Below are 21,782 nucleotides of genomic sequence, written 5' to 3'. Positions count from 1 at the left end.
TGTTTTGGGATCAGATATCTCCATGTATCAAATAAATAATCGTCTTTTAGAAACTGGATAAGATGTCTCTGCTGGTGGCTCCTTGTTCCTTTGTACTGAGCAATCTATTTACAGTCCAATATTGTACTGAAGTCTCAAAGTCATTTAATTGGGAATATATTGGGGTATAAATCCCTACTATTGTTAGAGGCTTGCCGTTACAGGAGAATTCTGCCCTCAGTGCTGTTTGTACAATGACCGGTCAGGTTTCATGGAGCAGAGTTGCCCTGCCTCTAGATTTGTTTGAGGCCGAGGAGTAAAAACACCTTGTCAGTTGGGGGTGCCAGGATTTGGCTTCTCTGCCTCTTAACATGTGTTTCCTGTAAAAGTAGAATAGTGGCTCTTTTTATTGAATTTGTATAGAGCTTTCAATGGTACGGAACCCTATTAATGAATGTTTATAGAGCTTTTTATGATACAGAACCCTGTTAATGAATGTGTATAGAGCTTTTAATGGTACGGAATCCTATTAATGAATGTGCATCGAGCTTTCAATGATACAGAACCCTGTTAATGAATGTGTATAGAGCTTTCAATGATACAGAACCCTGTTAATAAATGTGTATAGAGCTTTCAATGATACAGAACCCTGTTAATGAATGTGTATCGAGCTTTCAATGATACAGAACCCTGTTAATAAATGTGTATAGAGCTTTCAATGATACAGAACCCTGTTAATGAATGTATCGAGCTTTCAATGGTACGGAACCCTGTTAATGAATGTGTATAGAGCTTTCAATGGTACGGAACCCTGTTAATGAATGTGTATAGAGCTTTCAATGGTGCAGAACCCTGTTAATGAATGTTTATAGAGCTTTTTATGATACAGAACCCTGTTAATGAATGTGTATAGAGCTTTCAATGGTACGGAACCCTGTTAATGAATGTGTATAGAGCTTTCAATGGTACGGAACCCTGTTAATGAATGTGTATAGAGCTTTCAATGGTGCAGAACCCTGTTAATGAATGTTTATAGAGCTTTTTATGATACAGAACCCTATTAATGAATGTGCATCGAGCTTTCAATGATACAGAACCCTGTTAACAAATGTGTATAGAGCTTTCAATGATACAGAACCCTGTTAATGAATGTGTATAGAGCTTTCAATGGTACGGAACCCTGTTAATGAATGTGTATAGAGCTTTCAATGGTACAGAACCCTGCTAATGAATGCGTATAGAGCTTTCAGTGATACAGAACCCTGTTAATGAATGCGTATAGAGCTTTCAGTGATACAGAACCCTGTTAATGAATGCGTATAGAGCTTTCAATGGTACGGAACCCTGTTAATGAATGTGTATAGAGCTTTCAATGGTACGGAACCCTGTTAATGAATGTGTATAGAGCTTTCAATGGTACAGAACCCTGCTAATGAATGCGTATAGAGCTTTCAATGGTACGGAACCCTGCTAATGAATGCGTATAGAACTTTCAATGATACGGAACCCTGTTAATGAATTTGTATAGAGCTTTCAATGGCGCGGAACCCTGTTATGTTTATAATGCGGATATTTTGAATAAAAACAATACTTTAAGCCAAACATTTAGCTTGGGGCACCATTCTTTGCTACGGGCTGTGGGGCACTAGACAAGAAGCCAACATTAGAAAGGGGTATATAAGGGACGGGTACATTAGGGAGGGGTATATAAAGGACGGGTACATTAGGGAGGGGTATATAAGGGGACGGGTACATTAGGGAGGGGTATATAAGGGACGGGTACATTAGGGAGGGGTATATAAGGGACGGGTACATTAGGGAGGGGTATATAAGAAGGGGACGGGTACATTAGGGACGGGTACATAAGGGGACGGGTACATTAGGGAGGGGTATATAAAGGACGGGTACATTAGGGAGGGGTATATAAGAAGGGGACGGGTACATTAGGGAGGGGTATATAAGAAGGGGACGGGTACATTAGGGAGGGGCGTATAAGAGGGAGGGGCATATAAGAAGGGGAGGGGCATATAAGAGGGAGGGGTCTATAAGAGGGAGGGATTCCAGCAGACAAACTCCAGACACTGTAACGGCACCGAGTTCTTCAGAAAATAGTTTTATTAAAAATGAAAAGTTGCAAAACAATAAATTGAGGGACTTCCAGCGAGAGGGAGCGGGTGTCACGCGGGCAGGTTGGGCCCAACTGTGTGGCCCTTGGGGTACAGGAACCCTGTGTCCCCTATCCACTGCCCTCTCCAACACCATTGGCTAAGGGATCAGTCACATGATGTTCCTGTGCCCCAGGGGGCGGCCAGAGACGCTCTGTAGGTGAAGAGACAGCCGTGAGTGGAACGCAGCAATCTGAGAGCAGGGGCTGCAGAGAGACAGACAAATTAGAGCAGAAAGCCCCTGAGCCCCAATCCATTCCCTGCTGATCCCTAATCCCTCACTGTATGAGGAAGGGACCAATCCTGCGCTGTGTCCCTCCCCCCGGCCAATCACTGCGTGCCTGTACAATACCCAATCCTGGAGCAAAGCAGATATTGTCACTATATAATATACAGTTATTGCCATTTGTTTGCACCAAGTCTCCCCATTCTGCCCTTTAACCCTTTATTCCCCACATTGTGTTCCTGTACCTCCCCTGGGCGGCGGATCAATCCCTACCTCTAGTTCAGCTGGCGGATCAGCTGGTTAATGCCGGAGCCCCTGTGGCCGGGGTCGCCCACCTCGCTCAGGTAGCCCTTCCGATTGACGGCTGCATGGCGCGACACCGAGAGGCGGAAGGGGCACAGGAACCTGTTGACTTCTGGGAAATGTTCCCCCGTTGTGTATAACTCATGGATCACGTCCTCCAAACAGATGATCCCAAACTTCCCTGCAATCAGAACCAGATTAATAGTAACACCCACTGGGTCTGTGTGGCCCAAATGGTACCAGTGCAACCTGGGATAGAACTGCTGCGCTACATGCTGGGAGTGTATAAGGGGTTAACTCTAACCCAAATATATCTGTGTGTATTGCCCAGCCCCTCCCCCCGTGTACTGCCCAGCCCCTCCCCTCTCCCCGTGTATTGCCCAGCCCCTCCCCTCTCCCCGTGTATTGCCCAGCCCCTCCCCTCTCCCCGTGTACTGCCCAGCCCCTCCCCCTCCCCGTGTACTGCCCAGCCCCTCCCTCTCCCCGTGTTGCCCAGCCCCTCCCCTCCCCCCGTGTACTGCCCAGCAGCCCTCTCCCCGTGTACTGCCCAGCCCCTCCCCCGTGTACTGCCAGCCCCTCCCCCCGTGTGCCCAGCCCCGTGTACTGCCAGCCCCCCCCGTGTACTGCCCAGCCCCCCCCCCCCCCCGTGTACTGCCCAGCCCCTCCCCCCGTGTACTGCCCAGCCACTATCCCTGTGTATTGCCCAGCCCCTCCCCTCTCCTCGTGTATTGCCCAGCCCCTCCCCTCTCCTCTCCCCATGTATTGCCCAGCCCCTCCCCTCTCTCGTGTATTGCCCAGCCCCTCCCTCTCCCGTGTATTGCCCAGCCCTCCCCTCTCCCCGTGTATTGCCCAGCCCCTCCCCTCTCCTCTCCCCGTGTATTGCCCAGCCCCTCCCTCTCCTCTCCCCGTGTATTGCCCAGCCCCCCCTCTCCCGTGTACTGCCCAGCCCGTGTACTGCCAGCCCTCCCTCCCGTGTACTGCCCTCCCCTCCCCCCGTGTATGCCCAGCCCCTCCCTATCCCCGTGTATTGCCCAGCCCCTCCCCTCTCCTCTCCCCGTGTATTGCCCAGCCCCTCCCTCTCCTCTCCCCGTGTACTGCCCAGCCCCTCCCTTCTCCCCGTGTACTGCCAAGCCCCTCCCCTCGTGTACTGCCCAGCCCCTCCCTCCCCCGTGTACTGCCCAGCCCCTCCCCTCCCCCCGTGTACTGCCCAGCCCCTCCCTCCCCGTGTACTGCCCAGCCCCTCCCCTATCCCCGTGTATTGCCCAGCCCCTCCCCTATCCCCGTGCATTGCCCAGCCCCTGCTCTATACAGGATAATGTTACCCAGTTGCTCCTCAATCACGTTGTTGTCAGTCAGAGCCACTCGCCGGCCGTCCCTTCTGAAATGGCCCCTTTTTAAGACCAACTCTCTGATTGATTTCAGATTTGGGAACCTGCGAGAGAAACAAAAGCTGTGAAGCACGAACCGAGAGACACTCACCCCAAGCTGTGAGACTGTGCAGCACTAACCGAGAGACACTCACCCCAAGCTGTGAGACTGTGCAGCACTAACCGAGAGACACTCACCCCAAGCTGTGAGACTGTGCAGCACTAACCGAGAGACACCCCCAAGCTGTGAGACTGCGCAGCACTAACCGAGAGACACCCCAAGCTGTGAGACTGCGCAGCACGAACCGAGAGAGCTGTGAGACTGCGCAGCACGAACCGAGAGCACTCACCCCAAGCTGTGAGACTGCGCAGCACTAACCGAGAGAACACCCCCAAGCTGTGAGACTGCGCAGCACTAACCGAGAAACACCCCCAAGCTGTGAGACTGCGCAGCACTAACCGAGAGACACCCCCAAGCTGTGAGACTGCGCAGCACTAACCGAGAGACACCCCCAAGCTGTGAGACTGCGCAGCACTAACCGAGAGACACCCCAAGCCTGTGAGACTGCGCAGCACTAACCGAGAGACACCCCCAAGCTGTGAGACTGCGCAGCACTAACCGAGAGACACCCCAAGCTGTGAGACTGCGCGGCACTAACCGAGAGACACCCCCAAGCTGTGAGACTGCGCAGCACTAACCGAGACACCCCCAAGCTGTGAGACTGCGCAGCACTAACCGAGAGACACCCCCAAGCTGTGAGACTGCGCAGCACTAACCGAGAGACACCCCCAAGCTGTGAGACTGTGCAGCACTAACCGAGAGACACTCACCCCAAGCTGTGAGACTGCGCAGCACTAACCGAGAGACACCCCCAAGCTGTGAGACTGCGCAGCACTAACCCAATTGTGTGTCTCACCGAGAGTGACACCCCCCTCCAAGCTGTGAGACTGCGCAGCACTAACCGAGAAACACCAAGCTGTGAGACTGCGCAGCACTAACCGAGAGACACCCCAGGCTGTGAGACTGCGCAGCACAAACCCAATTGTGTGTCTCACCGAGAGTGACACCCACCTCCAAGCTGTGAGACTGCGCAGCACTAAACGAGAGACACCCCCAAGCTGTGAGACTGCGCAGCACTAACCGAGAGACACCCCCAAGCTGTGAGACTGCGCAGCACTAACCGAGAGACACTCACCCCAAGCTGTGAGACTGCGCAGCACTAACCGAGAGACACCCCCAAGCTGTGAGACTGCGCAGCACAAACCCAATTGTGTGTCTCACCGAGAGTGACACCCACCTCCAAGCTGTGAGACTGCACAGCACAAATCCAATGGGGTGTCTCACCGAGAGTGACACCCACCCCCAAGCTGTGAGACTGCATAGCACAAACCCAATGGGGTGTCTCACAGAGAGTGATAGGGTGTCTCAGCGAGAGCGACACTCACCCCCAAGCTGTGAGACTGCATAGCACAAACCCAATGGGGTGTCTCACAGAGAGTGATAGGGTGTCTCAGCGAGAGCGACACTCACCCCCACGCAACGTACGGTTCTACAACTCGAATCAGGTTGAGGGATGAGGGAGTCAACTTCACAAAAGCTCCTGCAAAAATCTTCCCCAAGCGAAGGGTCTTTAGAGCGTCCAGAACCGCGTTACTGACTCCATCGACTCTAAAGGGGGAGGAGAAAGAGGCGTAAAAAGGGGGGAGATCTAAGGCTCCAGTCCCAGTCGGCCCCCCAAGGCTCCAGTCCCAGTCGGCCCCCCCCCAGGCTCCAGTCCCAGTCGGCCCCCCCAAGGCTCCAGTCCCAGTAGGCCCCCCAAGGCTCCAGTCCCAGTAGGCCCCCCAAGGCTCCAGTCCCAGTCGGCCCCCCCAAGGCTCCAGTCCCAGTCGGCCCCCAAGGCTCCAGTCCCAGTCGGCCCCCCCAAGGCTCCAGTCCCAGTCGCCCCCAAGGCTCCAGTCCCAGTCGGCCCCCCAAGGCTCCAGTCCAGTCGGCCCCCCAAGGCTCCAGTCCCAGTCGGCCCCCCAAGGGTCCCAGTCCCCAGTCCCAAGGCTCCAGTCCCAGTCGCCCCCCCAAGGCTCCAGTCCAGTCGGCCCCCCAAGGCTCCAGTCCCAGTCGGCCCCCCCAAGGCTCCAGTCCCAGTCGGCCCCCCCAAGGCTCCAGTCCCAGTCGGCCCCCCAAGGCTCCAGTCCCAGTCGGCCCCCAAGGCTCCAGTCCCAGTCTCCAGTCCCAGTCGGCCCCCCAAGGCCAGTCCAGGCCCAGTCGGCCCCCCAAGGCTCCAGTCCCAGTCGGCCCCCCAAGGCTCCATTTCTTACTTTGTAATACGAACCACAAACGCCAGCGACTGGGTGGCGACGCCAGGAATCTTCTTCTGATAAATCTTCATTCTCTTCAGCCGAGCGTCGTCCCTCAGTTTCCTGTGAGAGTTTCGTACGAAGGTTTCCAAACGCTTGAACTTGATTTGCTTCCCAGGCTGTGTCTGTAACAAGCAACACGATTGGCCCTTTCATAGAGATAGGGGCGTGGCAAGCAGCAAGTTTCCTCCCACTGTGTGTATGGGCTCTGTTATGGGGAAAGGCTGGCCCAGTTGGGATTGGTTACACTGGGGGGGGGGCAGTTAAGGGGGGGGGTCACTATATATAAATATATAAGGGGGGGCAGTAATGAAATAGAGAAAGTACAGGGAAGAGCGACTAAGCTGATAAAGGGAATGGGCTCAGTTATGGGGAAAGGCTGGCCCAGTTGGGATTGGTTACACTGGGGAAGGGGCAGTTAAGGGGGGGTCACTATATATAAATATATAAGGGGGGGCAGTAATGAAATAGAGAAAGTACAGGGAAGAGCGACTAAGCTGATAAAGGGAATGGGCTCAGTTATGGGGAAAGGCTGGCCCAGTTGGGATTGGTTACACTGGGGGGGGGCAGTTAAGGGGGGTCACTATATATAAATATATAAGGGGGGGCAGTAATGAAATTGAGAAAGTACAGGGAAGAGCGACTAAGCTGATAAAGGGAATGGGCTCAGTTATGGGGAAAGGCTGGCCCAGTTGGGATTGGTTACACTGGGGAAGGGGCAGTTAAGGGGGGGGTCACTATATATAAATATATAAGGGGGGGCAGTAATGAAATAGAGAAAGTACAGGGAAGAGCGACTAAGCTGATAAAGGGAATGGGCTCAGTTATGGGGAAAGGCTGGCCCAGTTGGGATTGGTTACACTGGGGGGGGGGGGGCAGTTAAGGGGGGGGTCACTATATATAAATATATAAGGGGGGCAGTAATGAAATAGAGAAAGTACAGGGAAGAGCGACTAAGCTGATAAAGGGAATGGGCTCAGTTATGGGGAAAGGCTGGCCCAGTTGGGATTGGTTACACTGGGGGGGGGGGGGCAGTTAAGGGGGGGGTCACTATATATAAATATATAAGGGGGGGCAGTAATGAAATAGAGAAAGTACAGGGAAGAGCGACTAAGCTGATAAAGGGAATGGGCTCAGTTATGGGGAAAGGCTGGCCCAGTTGGGATTGGTTACACTGGGGGGGGGGGCAGTTAAGGGGGGGTCACTATATATAAATATATAAGGGGGGGGCAGTAATGAAATAGAGAAAGTACAGGGAAGAGCGACTAAGCTGATAAAGGGAATGGGCTCAGTTATGGGGAAAGGCTGGCCCAGTTGGGATTGGTTACACTGGGGGGGGGGCAGTTAAGGGGGGGTCACTATATATAAATATATAAGGGGGGGCAGTAATGAAATAGAGAAAGTACAGGGAAGAGCGACTAAGCTGATAAAGGGAATGGGCTCAGTTATGGGGAAAGGCTGGCCCAGTTGGGATTGGTTACACTGGGGGGGGGGGGCAGTTAAGGGGGGGTCACTATATATAAATATATAAGGGGGGGGGCAGTAATGAAATAGAGAAAGTACAGGGAAGAGCGACTAAGCTGATAAAGGGAATGGGCTCAGTTATGGGGAAAGGCTGGCCCAGTTGGGATTGGTTACACTGGGGGGGGGCAGTTAAGGGGGGGGGTCACTATATATAAATATATAAGGGGGGGCAGTAATGAAATAGAGAAAGTACAGGGAAGAGCGACTAAGCTGATAAAGGGAATGGGCTCAGTTATGGGGAAAGGCTGGCCCAGTTGGGATTGGTTACACTGGGGAAGGGGCAGTTAAGGGGGGTCACTATATATAAATATATAAGGGGGGCAGTAATGAAATAGAGAAAGTACAGGGAAGAGCGACTAAGCTGATAAAGGGAATGGGCTCAGTTATGGGGAAAGGCTGGCCCAGTTGGGATTGGTTACACTGGGGGGGGGGCAGTTAAGGGGGGTCACTATATATAAAATATATAAGGGGGGGGCAGTAATGAAATTGAGAAAGTACAGGGAAGAGCGACTAAGCTGATAAAGGGAATGGGCTCAGTTATGGGGAAAGGCTGGCCCAGTTGGGATTGGTTACACTGGGGAAGGGCAGTTAAGGGGGGGGGTCACTATATATAAATATATAAGGGGGGGCAGTAATGAAATAGAGAAAGTACAGGGAAGAGCGACTAAGCTGATAAAGGGAATGGGCTCAGTTATGGGGAAAGGCTGGCCCAGTTGGGATTGGTTACACTGGGGGGGGGGGCAGTTAAGGGGGGGGTCACTATATATAAATATATAAGGGGGGCAGTAATGAAATAGAGAAAGTACAGGGAAGAGCGACTAAGCTGATAAAGGGAATGGGCTCAGTTATGGGGAAAGGCTGGCCCAGTTGGGATTGGTTACACTGGGGGGGGGGGGGGGTCACTATATATAAATATATAAGGGGGGGGCAGTAATGAAATAGAGAAAGTACAGGGAAGAGCGACTAAGCTGATAAAGGGAATGGGCTCAGTTATGGGGAAAGGCTGGCCCAGTTGGGATTGGTTACACTGGGGGGGGGGGGGGGGCAGTTAAGGGGGGGGTCACTATATATAAATATATAAGGGGGGCAGTAATGAAATAGAGAAAGTACAGGGAAGAGTGACTAAGCTGATAAAGGGAATGGGCTCAGTTATGGGGAAAGGCTGGCCCAGTTGGGATTGGTTACACTGGGGGGGGGGGGCAGTTAAGGGGGGGGTCACTATATATAAATATATAAGGGGGGGGCAGTAATGAAATAGAGAAAGTACAGGGAAGAGCGACTAAGCTGATAAAGGGAATGGGCTCAGTTATGGGGAAAGGCTGGCCCAGTTGGGATTGGTTACACTGGGGGGGGGGGCAGTTAAGGGGGGGTCACTATATATAAATATATAAGGGGGGCAGTAATGAAATAGAGAAAGTACAGGGAAGAGCGACTAAGCTGATAAAGGGAATGGGCTCAGTTATGGGGAAAGGCTGGCCCAGTTGGGATTGGTTACACTGGGGGGGGGGGGGCAGTTAAGGGGGGTCACTATATATAAATATATAAGGGGGGGTAGGGAGCCCCCCAGCCTATAACAAGGCGTTACCTTTCGCTTCTCCTCCAACGCTCTCTTGGCCTCGGCTGCTTTCAGCCCCAGATACTTTTTCCGTTTCTTCAGCAGATTCTCTGGGACGCGCGGAAGCTTCCGGGGCCTGAGGGGAGAGAGACAATAAGGGGCCGGCTCTGCTTTATCCCCTGGGCTGTGGGGGCCACATGACTGTCAGCTCCTGTTCCCAAGGGGGGGGATTTGGGGTACACATCATGCCTCCCAGCACAAGGCAATGCCCGGTATCTGTGTATGTGGGGGGGGGGGAGATATTAAGTATAGTTTAAGAACAGTGGATTACAACTGGGGGGCAGGCAGGACGGTCCCTGTGTGACCGTATGGGGGGAGAGATATTAAGATGGGGGGGTATAGTTTAAGCACGGGGGGGGCACACAGGGAATACCAGAGGGACCCCATGCGTTAGGGTGACAGTGGGAGACATAGGGATGGGGAAGGCAGGGGGGGTCCCTGTGTGACTTTATGGGGGGGGGGGGATATTAAGATGGGGGGGGTATAGTTTAAGCACTGGGGGGGGGCACACAGGGAATACCAGAGGGACCCATGCGTTAGGGTGACAGTGGGAGACATAGGGATGGGGAAGGCAGGGGGGTCCCTGTGTGACTTTATGGGGGGGGGGGATATTAAGATGGGGGGGGTATAGTTTAAGCACTGGGGGGGGGCACACAGGGAATACCAGAGGGACCCCATGCGTTAGGGTGACAGTGGGAGACATAGGGATGGGGAAGGCAGGGGGGTCCCTGTGTGACTGTATGGGGGGGGGATATTAAGATGGGGGGGGTATAGTTTAAGCACTGGGGGGCACACAGGGAATACCAGAGGGACCCCATGCGTTAGGGTGACAGTGGGAGACATAGGGATGGGGAAGGCAGGGGGGGTCCCTGTGTGACTGTATGGGGGGGGGATATTAAGATGGGGGGGTATAGTTTAAGCACTGGGGGGCACACAGGGAATACCAGAGGGACCCCATGCGTTAGGGTGACAGTGGGAGACATAGGGATGGGGAAGGCAGGGGGGGTCCCTGTGTGACCGTATGGGGGGGGGGATATTAAGATGGGGGGGTATAGTTTAAGCACTGGGGGGGGGCACACAGGGAATACCAGAGGGACCCCATGCGTTAGGGTGACAGTGGGAGACATAGGGATGGGGAAGGCAGGGGGGGTCCCTGTGTGACTGTATGGGGAGGGATATTAAGATGGGGGGGGTATAGTTTAAGCACTGGGGGGCACACAGGGAATACCAGAGGGACCCCATGCGTTAGGGTGACAGTGGGAGACATAGGGATGGGGAAGGCAGGGGGGGTCCCTGTGTGACCGTATGGGGGGGGGATATTAAGATGGGGGGGTATAGTTTAAGCACTGGGGGGGGGCACACAGGGAATACCAGAGGGACCCCATGCGTTAGGGTGACAGTGGGAGACATAGGGATGGGGAAGGCAGGGGGGGTCCCTGTGTGACTGTATGGGGGAGGGATATTAAGATGGGGGGGGGTATAGTTTAAGCACTGGGGGGCACACAGGGAATACCAGAGGGACCCCATGCGTTAGGGTGACAGTGGGAGACATAGGGATGGGGAAGGCAGGGGGGGTCCCTGTGTGACCGTATGGGGGGGGGGATATTAAGATGGGGGGTATAGTTTAAGCACTGGGGGGGGCACACAGGGAATACCAGAGGGACCCCATGCGTTAGGGTGACAGTGGGAGACATAGGGATGGGGAAGGCAGGGGGGTCCCTGGGTGACTGTATGGGGGGGGGATATTAAGATGGGGGGGTATAGTTTAAGCACTGGGGGGGGGCACACAGGGAATACCAGAGGGACCCCATGCGTTAGGGTGACAGTGGGAGACATAGGGATGGGGAAGGCAGGGGGGGTCCCTGTGTGACCGTATGGGGGGGGGGATATTAAGATGGGGGGTATAGTTTAAGCACTGGGGGGGGGGCACACAGGGAATACCAGAGGACCCCATGCGTTAGGGTGACAGTGGGAGACATAGGGATGGGGAAGGCAGGGGGGGTCCCTGGGTGACTGTATGGGGGGGGGGATATTAAGATGGGGGGGTATAGTTTAAGCACTGGGGGGGGGCACACAGGGAATACCAGAGGGACCCCATGCGTTAGGGTGACAGTGGGAGACATAGGGATGGGGAAGGCAGGGGGGTCCCTGTGTGACTGTATGGGGGGGGGTATAGTTGGAAATCTCGCTGTACTGACCCCATATGGCCCCCGTACAGTACCCCGCACCAACCCGCCCCCGGCCCAACCCTCTATCCCTCTCCCCGTTACTCGGTGTCATGGGATGGACCCCGATTTCCCTGAGCCCCATCCGCACTCACTCCGTGGACTCCATCTTGCTCCTTCCGCAAAACTGAGCAAACAGGAAGTTCTTTCTACACGACTTCCGCTCTTTCGCAGTCAGACCGCCATGTTGTGGTTGGCGCCAGGGACAGGCTTGCCAGTCTCACTTGCTAACTTTGCCTGTTACCGCCCACTAGCGCCAAAGTACGTTTCCTATTGGCTGGTTCCGTATCCACAACACTAACCTTTCCTCATACCTCCTAAAGTTTCTTTGAGACCACACCCCCCTAAATGCCACTCCCATTTGACTAAATGTGCAGGTTATTTAACGTTTGAACCCATTTCTGGGGGTTTTGGGGCCCTGTTTTATGTGTTATTACAGTTTTGCTGAACAAAGGTGAAGTTGCCCTTTAAGCCATGAGTCTCAGTTCCCCCAAGAGACCTGTTTAGCTTATTAGTTACACTTGTATCTGTTTGTTAGGGTTTCTGGGCTCTGCCAAAATCTACTTATTTAATTAAATGTGAGAAACACTGTATCTCAGTGCAGGGGGGGCTCGTTAAGATTTCTGGGCTCTGCCAAAAGCTTCTTATTTAATTAAATGTGAGAAACACTGTATCTAAGTGCAGCGGAAGCTCGTTAAGATTTCTGGGCTCTCTGCCAAAAGCCTCTTATTTAATTAAATTTGTATCTTTTTTTAGCTTCAGTGCAGGAGATGAAAGGGAAATGAGGGGCTTTTCAGTAAGAATCCTGGACTGGGGGCTGAGCTGTCAGAAGGGACTGTCCCGCCAATATTGTGCCAGTTGGAAGGTATGTCCTATACAATTGTATGTGCCCTACGTGACTGCATCTTGTAAGTGGGACCACCAACCGCTGCTTTATTGTTGCCTTTTAAAAAGCCAATCCTGTTCTTCAGTGGCCAATGGCAGTTGCCGCATATGGGGAGTTCCTTGTGTACAGGTGGGAGTGTGTCCCTGTGTTATATAGGGGCCACTGGTCGGCCATCCTTGTCTGTGGGGCTAACGCCTGTGGGGCTAATATCTGTGGGGGTAACGTCTCTAGGGCTAATATCTGTGGGGGTAACACCTCTGGGGGTAACACCTGGGGCTAATATCTGTGGGGGTAACGTCTCTGGGGCTAATATCTGTGGGGGTAACGTCTCTGGGGCTAATATCTGTGGGGGTAACGTCTGTTCTGGTTTATAGCAGAATTCCTTCAGGCCCAGGAGCTGCAATATATCCCGTAGTATTTAATATAGATCTTGCTTACAGTTTCCTATACATTCCTGTACGTTGCTTGTAACCTTGAAAGCAAGAAAGTTGCAGGTAAAACTTAGTCCCTTTGCTAAATGTATATTGAAACAGTAGAATTCTTAATGAATCGCATAAGTCAGTGTAGGAACTGGTCAAAAGGGATGGCTCTGACGCAGTTGGGCAGCTTGAAGTATATTGCAATATATGGACAAACAATCCCTGTTTTGCTTAAAGGGAAGGGCATTTCTTAGTAGCTTAAATGCACCGAATGTCTTAATGTCCTATATATTGATAATGGGTGAGTGCAGAGGGGCTCTTGTTGTTGTTTCTATGTACGTTGCTTGTACAATTCACTGTGAGTGTGAGTGTGAGTGCCTTCTCTCCATTCTTACTATGAATACATACAGGGCATCAAACTCACGTTGGCCTCCTATGGTGTCTGATTACTGACTAGCGCTCAGTATTCAGTAATGAGTCTGTCTAATAGCCGTAGCTGTCTCAGCTAGAGGAACTCTCTCTTATACACGTCTCTATTACCCATTACTACTAACTGCCAGATACTCTCACAAGATTATCAGTTGATTTCTGTTCTCTATAAAATGTTAATATCAAAGAGACCTCAGGAGGATCCACAGCAACAAAGGCCCCAAGGTGTCTCTGTCTTCCTGTTATAATGAACGGACCCTCATGGTTTCTTGCAGAACCTCTCTAAGCACCCTGACATAAGGGGCATTCATAAAAGCAACGGCTAGGGGTGGCTTACTCTCCCATTGGCTGTTGCTAGGTGGCAATCTCCCGTAGAACAAAGAAGTGTTTGCATTTGTTGTAGGGATAGGATTGTCACCTAGCAACAGCGCCCACCCTTGTCCTACCCATGTCCCACCCCTGCCCCACCCTCGTCCCACCCATGTCCCACCCTCATCCCACCCATGTCCCACCCATGTCCCACCCTCGTCCCACCCATGTCCCACCCATGCCCCATCCTTAGATGCCATCATGCAGTTCTTTCCAGAATTCCTAGCAGTTGTGATTACCTAGTGAATTCTTCTTCTTCTTCTTGTCTCTTACACCAGAATTCTAGGAAAGATTTGGATTATCACTTTGAACCCAAGGAGAACTAGAAAGAAACTAGAAGTAGAAAGGAACTAGAACAGAGCTAAAACTAGAAAGGAACCAGAACTAGAACAGAGCTAGAACTAGAAAGGAGCTAGAACTAGAAAGGAGCTAGAACTAGAAAGGAGCTAGAACTAGAAAGGAGCTAGAACTAGAAAAGAGCTAGAACTAGAAAGAAAGTAGAACTTGAAAGAAAGTAGAACTAGAACAGAGCTAGAACTAGAAAGGAACCAGAACTAGAACAGAGCTAGAACTAGAAAGGAGCTAGAACTAGAAAGGAGCTAGAACTAGAAAAGAGCTAGAACTAGAAAGGAAGTAGAACTTGAAAGAAAGTAGAACTAGAACAGAGCTAGAACTAGAACTAGAAAGTTGGGTAACTGCACCGTGACTGTTGCACTATGGGTAGGTAAATGCTATTCCAAGGGACTGTGGCCTCATCTGTTACTTCTTTTATTCTTAGTCCATTTATACGACAATTATTCTGTGGGGGGCCAATTTCTATTGGAAGTTTATCCGGGGTTTCCCCTTGCCTCCAGGGCTAGTAGGACTCTGCTGGGTACAGTATAGGACTTCTATGTTTTTCCCTTTTATTTTAAAACTGTTTGTACTTATTTTATCGTATGTCCTTTTTGTAACATCTTGTTTTAAACTCGCACTGTTATACTTTTTATAATATTAAATATAAAATTTAATAAGTTTGTCCTTGATGCTCTAAAACGTACCTAACCTCCGAGTGTGTAACTGTGTTGTGTGCCTTAGCCCTCTGCATGCTGTATGCTGATTAACCCTTTGACTGCTGGTAAGGAGAGTGTGTGTGTCAGTTCCTTACATTAACCCTTTCTCTACCAGTGTGCTTGGCATCTCTCATCGCCAGTGTAAGAAGTATGAGAGTGGTGGCAGCAAGTTGTGTATGAGTGTGTGGGTGCTGGTTGGGCTTTGGGGTGCTGTGAGGCTAGTCTGACCTGAGTGTCAGGTGTGTGAGACTGAGCAGGGGAACCTCTAGCCCCGCCTACAGTCACGTGCGTCTGAAGTGGCGTAATCGTCCCATCTAGAATATGCTGTTCAGTTCTGGTCTCCAGTGCTCAAACGGGACATTATTGAGTTAGAGAGGGTCCAGAGAAGGGCAACTAAGCTGGTAAAGGGTATGGGAAGTCTCAGTTATGGGGAAAGGCTGGCCCAGTTGGGTCTGTTTACACTGGAGAAGAGGCGCTTAAGAGGTGACATGATAACTATGTATAAATATATAAAGGGAGCATATAATAACCTCTCTAATGTTTTATTTACCAGTAGGTCCTTCCAACGGACACGAGGGCACCCACTCCGTTTAGAAGAAGGGAGGTTCCATTTAAATATTCGGAAAGGATTTTTTACTGTAAGAGCTGTGAGGTTGTGGGACCCCCCCCCCCCCTCGAATCAGTGGTACTGGCTGATACATTATATAACTTTATATAGGGGCTGGATGGATTCTTGGAGTCAGGAAGGCAAATTAGAGAGGCTTCAGATGGGGTTTTTTGCCTTCCTCTGGATCAACTTGTAGTTAGGCAGGATATATATAGGCATTATGGTTGAACGTGATGGACGTATGTCTTTTTTCAACCCAACTTACTATGTAATTACAACTTAAACTGCATCTTCCCAGACTCCCAGTAAAAATCTAACTTCCCCATTCAGCTCCTCCCTTTCTGCTCTATACCGGCCAATCAGCACTGAGCAGACCAGGGCTTGCTCCCACATATTAAAGGCACAGGGAAAGCAGAAACGCGGCTGTAGAGGTAAAACACATTATTCCAGTGTATCCTCGGAGGGCTGCCCCAAAACCATTGGCTGTTGCTAGGCGACAATCCCATCCCTAGAACTAATGCTGTTTGCGGCTCATAGATTCTTATTGCACGAGAGGAAACAGGTGGCACCCCTGCAGTTTGTGGGGTAACGGCCGCGCTGCTAGAGGAAAGGGGAGGAGCCCAATTACTCACATAGGGACTGATGGGAAACATAATCTTTCTGCTGCAGAGACAGAAACTTCCCATATTGTTCTACAGAAATGTTCCATTTATCTCCCACCCTATTGCTGATAGCCGCCCTGTCCCACACAGGTAAGTGGCACCCCTGCAGTTTGTGGGGTAACGGCCGCGCTGCTAGAGGAAAGGGGAGGAGCCCAATTACTCACATAGGGACTGATGGGAAACATAATCTTTCTGCTGCAGAGACAGAAACTTCCCATATTGTTCTACAGAAATGTTCCATTTATCTCCCACCCTATTGCTGATAGCCGCCCTGTCCCACACAGGTAAGTGGCTATTGGCTTCTATAGATCTCATGTATTTCCATGTCTTTCCAAACTGAAAGTGAACTGGTGCTGCATTAGATTGCCAGCTCTTTGGGGCAGGGGCTGTTTATTGATGTGCCGTTCATCCCTAGGCTGGGGGGCTTCCATCACCCCCACTCCCAAGCCGTCAGTCTGGAGTGTGAGCAGTAACGGTCAGGCCCAGCTTCTCTGCCTGGTACCGGGGACAGACGGACGTGGGATAAACATTTGGTTCTCTAATGGCAATGGCACCGAATTGGGGACCTTCTATTCCCCCGGAGTCTCTGATCATCCCTCAGCCACGGAGATAAGCAAACTCCAGGAGAATGTGCCCCCCGGTCCTGCCAGGCTGCCCATCAGCACCCACTTTGCTTCTACTCCCCCCCACAGGAATGGGAGCACCCACCCTCTGCCCAGTGGGAGTGATTGGGCCACAAGCAGCTTTCTCTCCCCTCCGGCTTCTCTGTCTCTGCCGCCCAAGTATGAAAACCTTGGTGCATTTGCTCTGCTGTCTCTTCCCACAGAGGAGCTGAAGGCCTGGAGCTCTATCTCCTGTCTGGTTGCACAAGGGGGCACAGGGAATGTGTGGCACAGGAAAACCTTTAATATCCAAGGTAAGGAACCCGTGGGGCTCTATCTCCTGTCTGGTTGCACAAGGGGGCACAGGGAATGTGTGGCACAGGAAAACCTTTGATATCCAAGGTAAGGAACCCGTGGGGCTCTATCTCCTGTCTGGTTGCACAAGGGGGCACAGGGAATGTGTGGCACAGGAAAACCTTTGATATCCAAGGTAAGGAACCCGTGGGGCTCTATCTCCTGTCTGGTTGCACAAGGGGGCACAGGGAATGTGTGGCAGAGGAAAACCTTTGATATCCAAGGTAAGGAACCTGTGGGGCGGTACCTTACCCACAATGCTTCTGTATTAACCCCTGTTCCCTCACATTACATACAGGGGCAGCCATACCTTACCCACAATGCCTCTGTATTAACCCCTGTTCCTCACATTACATACAGGGGCAGCTGTACCTTACCCACAATGCCTCTGTATTAACCCCTGTTCCTCACATTACATACAGGGGCAGCTGTACCTTACCCACAATGCCTCTGTATTAACCCCTGTTCCCTCACATTACATACAGGGGCAGCCATACCTTACCCACAATGCCTCTGTATTAACCCCTGTTCCTCACATTACATACAGGGGCAGCTGTACCTTACCCACAATGCCTCTGTATTAACCCCTGTTCCTCACATTACATACAGGGGTAGCTGTACCTTACCCACAATGCCTCTGTATTAACCCCTGTTCCCTCACATTACATACAGGGGCAGCCGTACCTTACCCACAATGCCTCTGTATTAACCCCTGTTCCCTCACATTACATACAGGGGCAGCCGTACCTTACCCACAATGCCTCTGTATTAACCCCTGTTCCTCACATTACATACAGGGGTAGCTGTACCTTACCCACAATGCCTCTGTATTAACCCCTGTTCCTCACATTACATACAGGGGCAGCTGTACCTTACCCACAATGCCTCTGTATTAACCCCTGTTCCTCACATTACATACAGGGGCAGCTGTACCTTACCCACAATGCCTCTGTATTAACCCCTGTTCCTCACATACAGGGGCAGCTGTACCTTACCCACAATGCCTCTGTATTAACCCCTGTTCCTCACATTACATACAGGGGCAGCCGTACCTTACCCACAATGCCTCTGTATTAACCCCTGTTCCTCACATTACATACAGGGGCAGCCGTACCTTACCCACAATGCCTCTGTATTAACCCCTGTTCCTCACATTACATACAGGGGCAGCCGTACCTTACCCACAATGCCTCTGTATTAACCCCTGTTCCTCACATTACATACAGGGGCAGCCATACCTTACCCACAATGCCTCTGTATTAACCCCTGTTCCTCACATTACATACAGGGGCAGCTGTACCTTATGTATGTATGTATGTATATCTTTATTTATAAAGCGCTACTTATGTACGCAGCGCTGTACAGTAGAAAACATTAATACAAACAGGGTGTTAAGATAATAGATAAATACAAAGTATAATAATAAATACAGATAAATACAGAAGCAATAAGTTAAGAGTCGAGGACACAAGAGGAAGGAGGTCCCTGCCCCGTAGAGCTTACAATCTATATGGGAGGGTAACTAACAGACACAAATAGGCAAATATAAGTGCTGTAGGTGACAGTGGGTGACAGTACAATATAAGTGCTGTAGGTGATCAGGGGAAATCAGGGGGGGCATTCCAAATGAAGGGGGCAGCCAGGCAGAAAGGTTTAAGACGGGAAACCGCAGTAGTAGTGGGGGGCGCAACCAAACGGTTGCTCTGCGAGGAACGAAGGAGTCGGCCGGGAACATACGGAGACACCAGGGAAGAGATGTAGTGAGGGGCAGAGGAATGGAGGGCTTTAAAGGTTAGGAGAAGAAGTTTGTAGGATATTCTTTGTTTGATAGGAAGCCACGATAAGGACTTTAGCAGGGGAAGGGCCTGAACTCTCCTGGATGAGAGGAGGAGAATTCTGGCAGCAGTGTTTAATATAGACTGTAGTGGGGGAAAGATGGGAGTTAGGGAGGCCGGTTAGTAGCAGGTTGCAGTAATCCAGTCGGGATAGGATGAGAGCAGGCATGAGCAGCTTAGCTGTTACAGTAGAAAGAAAGGGATGGATTTTGGCAATATTGCGTAAGAAAAAGTGACAGGTTTTGACAGTGGAGTTAATGTGGTTAGAAAAGGAGAGACTGGAGTCAAAGATCACCCCCAAACAATGCGCCGAATCGACGGGGTTGATGAGGGGGCCATCAATAGAGATAGAAAAGGGGGGGGTAGGACCAGTGTATTAGGGTTACCCACAATGCCTCTGTATTAACCCCCGTTCCCTCACATTACATACAGGGGCAGCGGAAGGGAGTTCGTGCCACAGAGAGGGAATTTCTCAGGAACTGGGTAAGTTTGTCCCTTTCATTATCTTTTTCTGATGGGTTAAACATAGAGCTGATACACATCTGTGCACCCCTCCCCGCTCCCCCTAACAGGGACAGATATTTCTATGCCCCTCCCCCTAACAGGCACAGATATTTCTATGCCCCTCCCCCTAACAGGGACAGATATTTATATGCCCCTCCCCCTAACAGGGACAGATATTTCTGTGCCCCTCCCCCTAACAGGGACAGATATTTCTGTGCCCCTCCCCCTAACAGGGACAGATATTTCTGTGCCCCTCCCCCTAACAGGGACAGATATTTTTATGCCCCTCCCCCTAACAGGGACAGATATTTCTATGCCCCTCCCTAACAGGGACAGATATTTTATGCCCCTCCCCCTAACAGGGACAGATATTTCTATGCCCCTCCCCCTAACAGGGACAGATATTTTATGCCCCTCCCCCTAACAGGGACAGATATTTCTATGCCCCTCCCCTTATTTCAATGCCCCTCCCCCTAACAGGGACAGATATTTCTATGCCCCTCCCCTAACAGGGACAGGACAGATATTTCAATGCCCCTCCCCCTAACAGGGACAGATATTTCTATGCCCCTCCCCCTAACAGGGACAGATATTTCTATGCCGCTCCCCCTAACAGGGACAGATATTTCTATGCCCCTCCCCCTAACAGGGACAGATATTTCTATGCCCCTCCCCTAACAGGGACAGATGCCCCTCCCCCTAACAGGGACAGATATTTCTATGCCGCTCCCCCTAACAGGGACAGATATTTCTATGCCCCCCCCCTAACAGGGACAGATATTTCTATGCCCCTCCCCCTAACAGGGACAGATATTTCAATGCCCCTCCCCCTAACAGGGACAGATATTTCTATGCCGCTCCCCCTAACAGGGACAGATATTTCTATGCCCCTCCCCCAAACAGGGACAGATATTTTTTATGCCGCTCCCCCTAACAGGGACAGATATTTCTATGCCCCTCCCCCTAACAGGGACAGATATTTCTATGCCACCCCCCTAACAGGGACAGATATTTCTATGCCACCCCCCCTAACAGGGACAGATATTTCTATGCCTCTCCTCCTAACAGGGACAGATATTTCTATGCCACCCCCCCTAACAGGGACAGATATTTCTATGCCCCTCCCCCTAACAGGGACAGATATTATAGATATTTCTATACACCCACAGAGCCAAGCTATAGGCTGGCTAGGCCTCATGCAAGTTAAAGGCCTATGAGCAGCACCAATAACAGAACTTTCTATTGTTCCGTAGGGGAGAGATACGGACGGCGCTGGGTGCTGGTACTCACCATCCGATTGGCTGCCTGGAAGCTTCTGACATTTGATTTACTCATGACGGGGGCTGCCATTCTGGAAACAGGGGGGCGGAGAGGTGGAAATGACTGACAAGCTGTGGATATTGAGGCTCATTTGCGCCTGGGCATTTTTTTCCCACAATGCAGCATTTTTTGTCACAATTCTGCGGTCACTGTGGTTGCAAAGGGGTGATGCTCCTGCCTCCATTCTGCGCCAACTGCATTGCATTCTGCAACGTTACTGCATCCCCCAGTGTGTAATACTAGTAATAAGTGAGAGAAGCAAGGGAGAGAAAAGAGAAAAATGAAACAAGGTGCAGGAAGTCGACCCGTGTAGCTGAACTGCAACTCACACACTTTACTGCTCATTTTTTCCGTTATACTCGGTAAAGTGTGTGAGTTGCAGTTCAGCTACACGGGTCGACTTCCTGCACCTTGTTTCATTTTTCTCTTTTCTCTCCCTTGCTTCTCTCTCTCGCTTTTTACTAGTATTTAGGGTTATTCACAGAGTTTTGATTTAAAGGAGAACTAAACCCTAAAATAGAAAATCATTAGAAATGCTGTATTTTATATACTGAACATAAACATAAACATTATGAACTTACTGCACAAGCCCAGAGGTTGAGAAGCCTAATTACAGTGATGATTTATGCTTTCAAAGTTGTCCGCAGGGGGCCGCCATCTTGTTACTTTGTTATACCATCTTCTATAAGATCTGGCTCCTGCACATGCTCAGTTTGCCCTGGGCTGCTGTTGGGAGGCGGAGCTTAGGGAACGTAGTAAATTATCAAAACAACAGCACAAAGCCAGTGGCTGCATAAATATGCAAAAGAATCCTCCAATGAGAATCCCAGCTGATGTGAGTAAATCCGGCTCCCTGTTCTCTGTTCCTGCAATTGGAGTTGGGAGCAATAAGCACAGTTTCCCAGCACTGAACAAGTCTGTCCCTTTATCCCCATGTCTGATTCCTGTGCCATATAATGACGGGAAAATGCCATCATTATCTCTATA

The 21,782-nt window shown here is 50.9% G+C and overlaps 2 protein-coding genes across 3 annotated transcripts; one reads left to right on the top strand and one right to left on the bottom strand.

Annotated features, from left to right (window-relative positions):
- Positions 1 to 2,076: 2,076 nt before the first annotated feature.
- On the bottom strand, positions 2,077 to 12,021 carry rpl7l1 (ribosomal protein L7 like 1). 2 transcript variants are annotated; one of them, XM_031894902.1, is made up of 7 exons: positions 11,852 to 12,021; positions 9,502 to 9,607; positions 6,354 to 6,517; positions 5,572 to 5,709; positions 3,996 to 4,105; positions 2,644 to 2,854; positions 2,077 to 2,298 (listed from the first exon to the last, which is right to left on the bottom strand). In XM_031894902.1, the coding sequence occupies exons 1-6, from the start codon at positions 11,863 to 11,865 to the stop codon at positions 2,646 to 2,648; spliced, it is 741 nt and encodes a 246-aa protein (XP_031750762.1). In that variant the 5' UTR covers positions 11,866 to 12,021; the 3' UTR covers positions 2,077 to 2,298; positions 2,644 to 2,645.
- A 3,748-nt stretch (positions 12,022 to 15,769) lies between these two features.
- Positions 15,770 to 21,383, top strand: LOC116408206. The gene is made up of 3 exons (XM_031894904.1): positions 15,770 to 17,096; positions 19,404 to 19,454; positions 20,729 to 21,383. Exons 1-3 carry the CDS (start codon positions 16,577 to 16,579, stop codon positions 20,860 to 20,862), a joined length of 705 nt encoding a protein of 234 aa, XP_031750764.1. The 5' UTR covers positions 15,770 to 16,576; the 3' UTR covers positions 20,863 to 21,383.
- The last annotated feature ends 399 nt before the right edge of the window (positions 21,384 to 21,782 follow it).

The sequence above is a fragment of the Xenopus tropicalis genome, unplaced genomic scaffold (assembly GCF_000004195.4).
Source record: "Xenopus tropicalis strain Nigerian unplaced genomic scaffold, UCB_Xtro_10.0 Sca19, whole genome shotgun sequence".
NCBI classification, from domain to species: domain Eukaryota; kingdom Metazoa; phylum Chordata; class Amphibia; order Anura; family Pipidae; genus Xenopus; species Xenopus tropicalis.
Note: the sequence above shows the minus strand (reverse complement) of the source record. Positions and strands in the feature narration are given on the sequence as shown.

Coding starts and splice junctions, on each gene's coding strand:
- rpl7l1 (XM_031894902.1), bottom strand. Junction 6,518..9,501: donor CGTTGGAGGAGAAGCGAAAG/GTAACGCCTTGT, acceptor TGCTTGTTACAG/ACACAGCCTGGGAAGCAAAT. Junction 5,710..6,353: donor TTTGTGGTTCGTATTACAAA/GTAAGAAATGGA, acceptor CTCCCCCTTTAG/AGTCGATGGAGTCAGTAACG.
- LOC116408206 (XM_031894904.1), top strand. CDS start 16,577: ATGTGCCGTTCATCCCTAGGCTGGGGGGCTTCCATCACCCCCACTCCC. Junction 17,097..19,403: donor GAAAACCTTTAATATCCAAG/GTAAGGAACCCG, acceptor CATTACATACAG/GGGCAGCGGAAGGGAGTTCG. Junction 19,455..20,728: donor GGGAATTTCTCAGGAACTGG/GTAAGTTTGTCC, acceptor ATTGTTCCGTAG/GGGAGAGATACGGACGGCGC.